Here is a 12,332-nt window from a genome sequence, read left to right as displayed (position 1 = left end):
TGAAGAAAGATGGACAGAAATGCTTTAATAAGATATAAGGTACAAATTTAGCATTATTTCTAGGTAGGCATACTACTTGGTTGAGGTAAAAGTACAAAACCACAATTTGCAAAGCACTTTGGATGAGTTCTCACAGTTAATCTTTCAAAGACAAAGTGCAGATGTGTTACTCCTGAAGCATCTGCTACTGACACTAAAGACTGTTTCAATAATAATATAAACACATAATATAAAAAAATATATAAATATATTAAATATATATAAATATATTAAAAAATATATATAAATATATATAAAAAATAATATAAACACATCAGTAGCAGCATTTCTGAAAGCTGTATAACAAAGATGGTGAGAAATGTAGAATGGACTAGAAGATGAAAACTCCTGACAGCTAAAAGGGATCAAGAAACACGATTGCTTTTTTGTTAACAATATGTGAAACCTCTCTACCCAGTATGCAAATAATGAATCCTTGAAATAATCTGTATTCTAACTAAACTGGTCTTTTATCTACTTAGGCTAACCACCTGTCTTCCTTGCCCTAAGGTACAGCAAATGCACAATGCTATGGAGGAATCATAATTTTCTTACATCTTATGTGGCTTGTCAGACAATAGTACTGTATAATACACAGACATGCTTTTCAAGCCAGAACTGCCTCTAGCAGAATCACAGACAAGTCCAGGTTTGAAGGGACCTCCGGAGATGATTTGGCCCAACCGTCTGTTGAAAGAATGCTCTTAGATATGGTTTTTCAGGGTCTAGTCAAGCTGAATCTTAATTATTTTGGTGGAAACCTGCCTTGATTTCTGAGAATTTGTAAGCAGACAACTGAAGGATAAGCATTCATTGTATCACTGGACCATCAGGTCAGAAGCACATTACACAGAGATCTGTTGTTGGATCACCTTGCCTGGAAAACATAAGAATTCTCTACCTCATTGAGTTCTCCTAGAAAAGGCTTTAAAATAACGTATTACCTATTGTATGTTCTTCAACAACACATTAATTATCTTGCATGTCTAACACGAAAAAGTATTCTGTAGATATTAATACTAATGATGTGTATTTAGTCATAATAACTGCTTTAAGAAGTGGTAGATTCTGACAAAACCATGTATTTTATATTTTGGTATAAAAGAAGAAAATACTATTAAAAATAATTAACATAAGAGAATGCATCGTTAAGTACTCAAAACTTCCAAAACAAAAGGTAAATTACACATGCCTAACTTGTAGCTAAGGGTAATGATGAAGAAAACTAAGCATGGGCTGAGGTTACCTTGTCTTTTATGGCCTTTTGCCAACAGGAACACAAGATGCAGACATGCCCCTCAAAAGATACTGCTGGTCAGAAGAATCTCAACTCAAATGCACATGGCACAAGAGTCTAAGAAGTTTAAGAAATATGAACAAGTACTCTGAAAAGAACAACAATTTCCTCACACGCCTACGTTTCATAGAGATAGCTCAAGAACTGTCTGATCAACTTCTGTTTAGCTAGCACACTGATTTTTCACAGCCTATGGCAACACAACTGAATCCAGTCATAAGAGATACTTAAATTGCTACAAACAATACATTGATGTTCTTTCCAAAAGCTATCATTTCAGAACAATGAATCAATTATTTCTGCCACACCTACATAGGTACAAGTCTTACATGGTTCAAGCGTGCAGTGTTCTGAGCCTGGCTTATATAGATGGTGTCTAAAAAATCGCTACCTGGACGTCACAAAAGTAGGTTATTTTTGACATCCAGTACTCATTTCGGAAAATTAGTTTACTGCTATGGGAAGATACAAATTATGTTTGCAAAGTCAAGAGAAACTTGCTGACATCTTTAGTCAAGGAAACTCAAGAGCGCATCTATTTCTGATACATTTGGTGAGAAATTTCATTTGTCCAGGCCTAGAGAAAATAAGAAAATTTGCTGGGCACAAGACATCAAAGATTGTTAAGGAATTACATTAGGATGCCTGATATAAACGTAACTTTTAGACAGGCAATCAAACACAATTTACTACTTACTTACATGTTTTAATCTTACTCCGTATAACAAAGTGGTCTCTTAACTATCTTTCTGCAAAACAGTGGTGCTCATCACATTATCTTCCGCTACGTTGTAAAGTATTGGGCATGTCATCCAGAGATGCTTAATTGGCAGAGTTAGTGCCTGAGGTTACTTAAATCCAGTTTTTTCACATGGCTGCAGGGGGAATGATTTCTTAATAAACAGCCTGAGATTTTCTCCAGTCTGTAAGCTGGAAAAAAACTCTAACTTCTATAATTAGGAATAGTATTGTAAAAAAACCAAACCAAACCAAACCAAACAACAACCCAAAAAATCCCACAAAAAATCACCAAGCAACAAACCCAAAACAAAAAAAACAAACACCACACACATTGTAGTTGTTGGTCTCTTCTCCCATGTAACTAGTGAATAGAATGAGAGGAAATGGCCTCAAGTTGTGCCAGGGGAGGTTTAGACCGGATATTAGGAATTTTTTTTTTACTGAGAGAGTGGTCAAACACTGGAACAAGCTGCCCAGGGAGGTGGTGGAGTCACCATCACTGGAGGTGTTCAAGGAACGTGTGAACGTGGCATTGCGAGACATGGTTTAGTGGGCATGGTGGTGTTGGGTTGATGGTTGGACTTGATGATCTTACAGGTCTTTTCTAACCTTAATGATTCTGTGATCAGGTAGAACATATCAAGCTGTGTTGTGCTAAAATGTGCATGGAAGAAAGCATCCCCTACCTCCAGCCTGCGGGTTGACTGGCCTTAAACCTGGGCTTGGCAAGACAGCTCCTCTTACAGGATTCTGAGCTGGTGGTGCAGGAAGAGTGGTATAGACCACCTGATGGTTAGCAGGCGCTCTTGGTATAGGAAGTTTTGCAGCAGTTTGAGTCACCGTCCGATGAGTTACATTCACTGTTGTCGGAGCTGGAAAAAGACACAGAGATCACAACCTAGAATGGAATTCCACGACATTAAGCTGATATGCCTATTCCAGAGCTCACACCTCCTTTGGAAAACTGACTCATCTGAGCCATGCAAAATAAAAACTGTCACTGTGAAATTCTATCTGCTTTTGCTAATGCAAGAAAAGAGAAAACAGCCTAAACAAACAGTAATTCTCACATGAAATAATAATGCCAATATATATATACAAATTCCAAACAGAAAAAATAAACGCAGACAACAACATTTAACTAGGACTGGAACTTCAATGTCAGCCTTACCATTCACTCTGCTAAAAGGACTGATGGCCAAGTGCAGGTGGACAGAGCTAGGAGTGATGTTGCTAATGTTTTTTTTCCCCCATCACTTAAATGCAACTGCTATAGGTTTCTTCTTCACTTTTACAAACAACAGTATATCTAATAATAACCATGACCATCCTTAGCAGGATTTCTTCCTCTCCATAGAATTAATTTGATCCTGAATTCTTTCCAAACCAACTGGACTATCATTCCCTTTCACTTCATCAGTTTTAAAAAAAAGTTACGGGAAACCGACTAGAATAGAAGACTAAAAAGTGACTCAAACATTCTGAATATTCACCTGAAATGATTAGCACAATGTAGAACACACAAGAGTCTAGTTTAAGTAGTCACTGTATTCACATAATGATGGAAAATGAAGTTACCTGTAGGTAATACATGTATAGTGGTCTGGGAAGGTCCACTTGTTGGCACACCTGTCTGCTGCACCGGGTTTGGCTGCAAAGGCTGCAAAGACTGCAAGGGTCGAGCCAAGGGCTGGGTGGATACGCTCAATCCTGTAACAGGTGTCTGGTTCTGCTTCTTGCCATCTGCTTTAAAACAAAATAAAGTTACAGACAACAGCAAACAGAACATCACAGAGTTAAAATCCCCCCACCCCACCCCGTCGTTCACAGATTAGCAAAGACTATTTCCTAGCATGAGATTTCTCTGATCTTTTCATTCTGCAAACTAAACTGTAGAAGATTCATTCAATTCCCCTCACTTTCAACATCCCAATCCTTTTTCCCCCCCATACTCCATAATGTTTCATTCTACCATCATGAAGTCTGTTTATTTCCACGTAATTTGGAAACCTGAATTTAATGAAACACTATGCCAAAGGCTTTGAAAGTTTCTATTAGAAAAAGAATAGCTTAAAACCTTAGAAAGGCCTAAACACTGCTTTACTCAATTTGTTTCAAAAAGGTGATAGAGCTTCCTAAATAAATCTTGTCTACCTTTGACGCTTACACCCTTTTGTTATTTGCTTACTCTTTCCTTTGTTCAATCTGTTAGTCGGCCCTGTTTGTTGCTGTTTTGAATTCTCATACCCCACAAAAAAAACACAACAAAACCAAAACCGGAATCACTTTATTATTTATAGAAAACTTTAAAAAGAGAATTTCAGTTGTTTTCTCACATTGATACCCTCCTCAACATGACTTACTGACTTTGGAGAAGTGACAAATGGTGTTTGTATCTGTAATTTACTACAGCAATATTTTTTCCTGCTTTAGTTTATTTGTGACAACATAAAATACTCATTTGAATGCAAGTCTGCATCTAATCAAGCCTGTGCACAAGTTGAATAAAGAAGAATTGAGAAGCTTTTGCCTGGATATTTCAGCTAGATCAGAGTACTAGTGGGCAGAGAAGGCACGACCAAAAGCTACAAAACACAAGATAAATGAGTAGGTTTTAAGGGCACTCATTCAAAAAAGATTTGCCCTAATAAAATTGCACATGCAGCAGCCACTAATTTAGTAAAAGAGCGCACAATATAGAAATAAAAAATACAGTAATACATAGTTTACTCTTGAGAAAACATATCAACAATATATTGAAGAACACATTCAGAAACTATCAATTAAGTATACTAACTAGATTTCAAAGGATTAAGAACAGGGTTAATAGCAGTGTAGCTCAAAACGTTGGGGTTTTTAGCAGTTGGAGACTATTTTGATAGTCTCACCAAGCTGTCTTTAATACCAGCTACTAATAGCTTAAAGTAGCAGTACCCTTCACAAACTGCTATATGATAAATTAAATACAATTCAAGACCTCAAAAATAAAATACAATATAAATTGTACACCATACTGCCTTTGCATAGACTGAACAGCTGTGCTACTTCACTGAAGCAATTTGATGAAAATATAATTTTCTTTCTTTTTTCGATGTCTATAAAAGGAGCAGTAAAGGGAGGCTCCTTTTGAAAACAAAAGGTGAGACGTTTCCTGCTCTTTCATCAACTAACAGGTCTTGCCATTAGTTCAAGCTTCTTTTATTTTTCAGAAGAGATTTCCCACTGTTCAACAAATTATTTGACTTTGAAGAGATTCCTACAGAGATGCATACACCTGTTTACTTTGAATATTTACAGACTGATGCACATTTCAACTGCCATTGGATAATTTAAGTGATGTGAGTGCATTCTTAGTCATGACCTAGAGAAGATATGCTCCTGATCCAACTAGTAAGAACCCAGATACACTACTGCTATAAAAATGTAGTTCAAGTAAAAATGACAGTCTGGACAAATCTGAGGGCTTGTTTTGGTTTTGGTTTTAATCTCACACAGAAGCAAATTCATTTGCCCCTGTCAAATCAAGAGCCCTGTGGAGATTGCAGTTGCTGGAAACTAGGTCAGGATTGTACCAATCACAGGAAATGATGAAAGATAACCACTAGACTTCACTAAATAAACTGAAACAAATAGCAAAGGCTAATTTAGCTATTTAAGTAAAAAATCAGCAAGGAAACCAGGAAGACTGCGTGCATAGTAAGCACAGAACTAAGGTTAGAAGTAATACAGGAACAGCTCCAATGCCAAATGAACACAGCAGCATATTAGTTAAAAATGTGGACCTGGAGGAGACAGGACAATCTGATTTACGGAAATGAGCATAAAATGGAAATCATTACTACTGGAGGGGTAAGCAAAACTCCAAATCTAATACATGAAATAGAAAAGAAGAGGGGCTAATTTCCATGCCAGAAAATGGACCTACAACACTGCAGTTATAGCAGGAAGGAGTTTTAATCAGCACATTAATTCAGAAGTGGTATAATGGGATTACAGAACAGCAAACATACCATATGCATGTTCAAGAATGAGACAAAATATGATCCAGAAAACTACGTATTTGTTAATAGGATAAAGAAGCCTTTAAAATAAAAAATTGATACTGTATGTATTTAGTAATTTTTCCTACAAAAAGATAAATGCAAAAAAAAAGGTGGAACATGGCTGTTTTCAAGAGTACACTTGTGTATCCGTGTATCTTTCTAAGATTACAAATCCACTTTAGACTAGGGATAGGTAACAGCTAAAACTATTAGTTGTTTTAGTATTTTTCTGAAATAATTTGATGCAGTACGCTACACAAATATTTAATAAAAAGGACAGCAAGGGGACTATACAAGTATTGCAAGATACTTGAAGACAGAGAAGTATCCAGATTACTTTCTGATAAAAGGATGACAACAATTGCTCTGAACAGAAATTAACAACGCAGTTTCTCAAATGTTATGGAACTTTTTCATTAATAATTTTTGCACACGTCAGAAGCTGTGCATTAAATTTAGTTGCCAAGTGTACTAAACTGGAAGGTGCTACCAGTATGGAGGTGGACCAAAATATCACACAGGAACAAAGCTAAGACTTGAGAACTAGCAAAAAGAAGATGATAGTAGAGAGTGCAACATCAGCCATTTGGGAATTGATAAGAACTTCTACTATTAATGTGGGAAATCATGTGTGGGGCAGTGAAGATGATCAGGAAAACCTGCATATGTTGTGGATTACAGAATGTCTGTGCGTTGCTTGTCTGATAAAGTAAAGGGGTTGGAAGTTAGAGACACATGTTTCTGTGTTCATAGAGGAGTGGAGTTTCAAAATGTCAAACCAACAGCTGTTGAAGGACAGCTGTTCTGTTTTGTAGGAGTACTGTGTCCAAACCCAGTGGCTCAAGCACATGATTAGAGGCCCTACTCACTATATTAAAAAAACCCAAAACACCCACCCCAAAAACCAACCAAACAAAAATCCTCCAGCCTCAAAACCATGATTAGCCCCTAAAAATAATGCACAGGGTTTTGTCTATCTACCATGACTGAAGACTGAGCTTGATGACAGTTTATACAGGTCTGCTCTTCCATGACAGAAAGTGATTTCAGTTTTATAACCTCACAAAATAAAACACCTAAAAATTCCACAGTTCTTAACCTAAATTTTAAGTCTAATTTACCCTATATGTATACTTTGGTACACAGTATTAGAGATACTGATTTTAATTATTGATACAAATGGAAACTTCATTGAAAAAAGGAAGGGGTGGAGAGTAGATTTCATGAACAAGTTTAAAAATCTACCACAATGTTAGAACTTACTCTTAAACTGAATCTTCAGTAATTTCAACCAACAAGGACACACATTGTAATTGCATACTACCAAAATAGTGTAACTTTGTTTCCTTGTTGTACCAGGAGATATTTAAAGGGAAGCACATGATAGACATCTCTCTCCAGACATTAACACCTATTTAAATAACCTTTTATAAGTACCAGAATTACGTTTACTTAGTATGTGGGTGACAGTGCTTTAAACAAAATAATCAGGATCTGAGTGTTCTTGGAAACATTATATAGGTGTTGGTCTTCTATTTGAATTAATACTGAACTGATATTCCAGCATACTGCAGTAAACACCATAACGTTGGAGGTACTTTCTACCCTGAGGTTGTGTACCAATAAATCTAGAACAAAATAAAACTTGTTCCACATTGCTGTAAACAAAGTTCAGTGAAAAAAAATTTGGCCAAAGGTATGTATGTGCTTAGGATTATGCAAAAGCTGTCAGAAGTGTACTTTTGCTCTGTTTAACATGAATGTTATTATCAGAACATGTTAATCATTTCCCAAGAAACTTGCTTAAAATCTTAGAGATGTGTTTTCACTGCATGCTGAAACTCAAGATTTTATTAGGGTTTTAGTCCATAAATTTCTACAGCATTCTACATACATTTCTATTTTATATGAAAAATACTGACTCCTAACACAAACTCTAAACATCAACTGCAAGGCTGCAGACTATCAGTGAGAGTCTGGCTTCTGCCTTGCAGTGAAGAGACACACAGGAGCTAACCCAGCCTGAAAGTACTTAGAGAAGCATTCTTAAGTTGCACATGCCATCACGGTGTTGACTTTTTTATGGTAATTGTGAGGTGAAGACATAATTTATGCAATCAGGAAGGAAAAAAACTCTCTGAAAAATGTTACTTTTGATAGAAAAAGTTTAGCTGAAATACATTACAATACTGTGATATGCTACTTTAAACCATACCATAAATCCATTTAGATCTGTTGGTGTCTTTTGCAGAATATTAAATAGGACTGGGTTGCTTAACCTTACCTGGTGGAGTTCCACAGTCCGAGTGCAACCATCTTTTTTTATCTTTTTGAGAACTAACCCTCAGAAGAGATGACAGTGGTAAAAATGTAATTCCCTATGCTATTATGACAATCACCTATGCAATTCACAGAATAATCAAAATCCTGGCTGGAAAAGACCTGTGGTGGCCATGTAGTCCAACCTCTTGTTGAAGCTGGACTGTCACCAACACTAAATCAAATGAGTTGCTTGGCCCAGCTGAATCTTGAGAACATTCAAAGAGTGGAGTTTCTACCATGTCTCTGTGCTGCACTACGTTCCTTCTGGGATTTCTCTTCCCCTCAAGCTCAACCTGAACCTCCTGAACTTGTAGTTCATGGCCACTGCCCCTTGATATACCATCTGGCACTGCTCAAAGAGTTGTGCTCCATCATCTTTGTAACTATCCTCCAAGTAGTTGTAGGCTGCTATTACGTTGTCTCTCAGTTCGCTTTTTGCCAAACATGTCATGTCTGTCAATCTCTTCTCGCAGGCCATGCACTCTAGGCCCCCACCATCCTGACACCATCTATTAGGCCCTCTCCAGTGCTACCACAACTCTTCTTAACTCAAGGAAGGGGGAGCCAAAACTGGACACCATATTTCAGGTGTAGTCCCACTAGTGTCAATGTGGGAGGAATAGTAACTTAAATATAAATGAAAACACACTGTTGGCTCAATACTCAATTCAGTGTCCACCATATATCCTCTGCTGGTAAAAGAACCAGACTGTCAGCTATCTGAATTGCATAATGCTTCTCTAATACTTGTGTGTACCACATGAACTCCATTTGGTGGTAACATTACATTTCTCCCTCGTTGAAAGAAATGCTACCACATCCCAGTATGATTTTCTACATTTGTGTAACACAAATACAGAGCAAGTCAAAATATTAAGAATGTACGTGTAGAACTTGAACGCACTAGCTAGAGAGATAGCTACTGAGGTTGTCTAGAGGAATCAAACTTCTTGGTGGGTGGACTGCAGAATGCAGCGCAGGGGCATGCATTTAGAGATCACACAGAATTAAAATGTTATCTCTAATAGTCGAAATACCAATTTTTCAGTTAAGAGAACAGCGCAATATATGGTCTTAAATACAGACTCTCTTATCATGTCTCCGAAATAGTATAATTCTTTGCTAATCCAATGCTAATTATAATTAGTCCTGCCTACAGTTATGCAAGACTTACAAAAAAAATGTATTCTTTTAAAAGATGAAGTGCATCTACACTGCCAAAGGATATAAGAGCACAACTAAATTTACTCTAATCTTGGCGTACGGTCCCAAAGCAAAGAACAGATCTGCATTTGGTATCTAAACTCTTGCACACAAAGTTTTTTAGTTAAACAAAAGATTAGAAGCTATAATAATCTAATGCCTGAATACCAACTGTAGAATTAAAAGGTCTTTAATTAATCAGTAAACAGAAAAATGAAATACATCTAGAAGAATGTTCCAAAATATAATAAAGAATTCAAACATCTCAAATTATTCCACAAGCCTAACAGATTTAAATAGACAGCAACAATGCTTAAACTAAGGGAAATGTAAAAATCTTAAAGACTCTTTTACAGTAACTAGAATTCCTTTTGTTTAATGCCTGTCAGAATTCTTTAATAACAGTGCTGTTTAACTGAAACACCAGGAAATAAATACACTAAGCAGAAACAGAAGTTTATTCCTTTCTATCATTCTAGGGAGGAAATAATACTAGTAGCTCAATTACCCCTTCAGCTAGCAAAATTTTTTTTCCCTACCTTGAGAAGAGCCATCATCCTCTTCATCCAGCGTAAGATCAATGACACCTCCTGAATCGCTTCCTGTGACCTTCCCGCTCTGTAAGACAAAACTCCTTCATTTTGCAAAAGCAAATCCAGGGAACATAGGTGGAAAAGGGATACGAATTGAACATGGAGAAGGCGAGGTCTCGGAACTGATGCACTTATTAGAAAGGAACTGATGAAATGAGCAGGAGGAGGAAATTTCAGACAAATTTCCCAGGACTTGAAAAACAGGCAATAACCAAATGACTGTATTCCTGTATCAAATATTAAAGTATTTTTAGCTTTGTAAGCAGTAAAAAACCCTGATTACCAGTAGCGTATTGTTATTTTACAGGTAAATAATAATTGGTGTTATAGAGTATCTTTCAATTATGACTCAATATTTTAATCTGGTTGTAATCCATGCTTTCCTCTATAGTAATATAGCCTTTTGACAGAACAGTCACCAGGACAATGTATTAGTTATCTTGAGACTGCTCAGCCTATGTGCCTATAAAGAAATTGACTTCACAATAAGAAAAAGAGAAAGTTACACTGGAACTTGTATGCTTATAAAACACGTCATCAAAAGCCATCAGAAAACTCCAATTGTATCCAACTTTTTAAAGTAATTTCATTACTGTATTTTTATCCACTATTACAAATTTTAGCATTCTATTACTCTACGTATGAAGACATTCGTAACCATCTTTTTAGAGAGGATAAAAGGATCTTTTAAGCTATTGTGAAGGCTAGATGTTATAAAAAAACCTAGAGGACCATCAAACAAGATTTATCTTCTGGATGAATTGCTGTCCCTTGGCTGTTCAGGCTGGAGGGACCACCAAAATTTTCCTTTAGGTGATGGAGAAAAAAAAGACTGGGGCAGGGAGGTCCTATATATTTCTGTGTTTTTAAATACACTTTCTAGTAAAAATCTTGAATTATGTCAATTTTTATAGTTCCTTAAACTTGCTTCAAAAATTAGGGGGGTTTTGGTTTTGTAGAAGAGATGATCATTTATTGTGGATCTCAACTGCTACTGATTTATGGATTAGAGTAAACCAGGTTCCTTAGGGCAGAGAAAGGATTAGGAAAGCAACGTAATCATCAAAATCTCCAAACAATTAACATGGAAAAAAGCGTAAGAGTTATCAGCCTGACATGGCCTGTACAAATGCCAACATGATAAATACTTGGAAGATTAGGGATTTTTCTGTGCAGCCTGATGAGGACAGATGCAAAAAGCCTAAGCATTGAAGATTATCTGCTCTATGACCTTTCATTTGGGTAAAACTAAGCCTTTAAGGAGGTCCTAAAGACAATTCTCAGAAAGGCAAGGCTTTGAGTAGAGGGAAAAGAGGTATTGCATGTTACTAAATGCAAACAAAAGCTCTGTCCAAATTATCAGTCACTGAACTTGGAGCGTCTGACGTGACCGATCTCTTCATTATGCATTATTACAACCTGATTTCTTCTTGCCTTAAGTTCTGATGCTGCTACTGACGGAATTCTGCTAATAACCTACATGATACACAATTCGACTAAGAAATCTCTAACTATGTCACAGGTGGTAGAAGAGACCTCTGTAGGGACTCTATCTTTGCTGTACATAAAGAAACAGCTTTCAGATTTCTTAACCATGGAATTCTTCTGTTGAGTGACTTCTCCCAAGTGTTGGCCTCTTCTCCCAAGTGGCTAGCGACAGGACAAGAGGAAATGGCCTCAAGTTGCTCCAGGGGAGGTTCAGACTGGATATTAGGAAAAATTTCTTTACTGAGAGAGTGGTGAGACACTGGAATAAGCTGCCCAGGGAAGTGGTGGAGTCACCATCCCTGGAGGTGTTCAAGGAACATGTGGACGAGGCATTGTGGGACATGGTTTAATGGGCATGGTGGTGTTTGTTGGTTGATGGTTGGACTTGATGATCTTACAGGTCTTTTCCAACCTTAGCGATTCTGTGATTCTATTTCAAAGACCTTCCAGCTTCGGTTTTCTTAGTATGATGAGCTGATTTACCCACTTGAAGCTTAAGATAAAAGGCACATTCAAATAATCAATGATTACTTGATTAGCATAAAGTCAAGAGGAATTTCATTCCAACTTGGTAATCTTCCCAGTCAATGATGTATATTTTGAACT

The 12,332-nt window shown here is 36.8% G+C and overlaps 1 protein-coding gene across 1 annotated transcript in view; it reads right to left on the bottom strand.

Annotated features, from left to right (window-relative positions):
* ATF7IP (activating transcription factor 7 interacting protein) overlaps nt 1–12,332 on the bottom strand; it is a 115,839-nt gene that overhangs the window by 3,994 nt on the left and 99,513 nt on the right. The window contains exons 12-14 of the mRNA XM_059816433.1: nt 10,185–10,263; nt 3,656–3,823; nt 2,764–2,949 (exon numbers count right to left, since the gene is read on the bottom strand). Coding sequence (XP_059672416.1) covers nt 2,764–2,949; nt 3,656–3,823; nt 10,185–10,263 — 433 coding nt within the window. The remainder of the gene's footprint in view (nt 1–2,763; nt 2,950–3,655; nt 3,824–10,184; nt 10,264–12,332) is intronic.

This window comes from Gavia stellata, chromosome 4 (genome assembly GCF_030936135.1).
Source record: "Gavia stellata isolate bGavSte3 chromosome 4, bGavSte3.hap2, whole genome shotgun sequence".
Taxonomy (NCBI): domain Eukaryota; kingdom Metazoa; phylum Chordata; class Aves; order Gaviiformes; family Gaviidae; genus Gavia; species Gavia stellata.
This window is presented reverse-complemented; position numbering and strand designations above follow the sequence as displayed.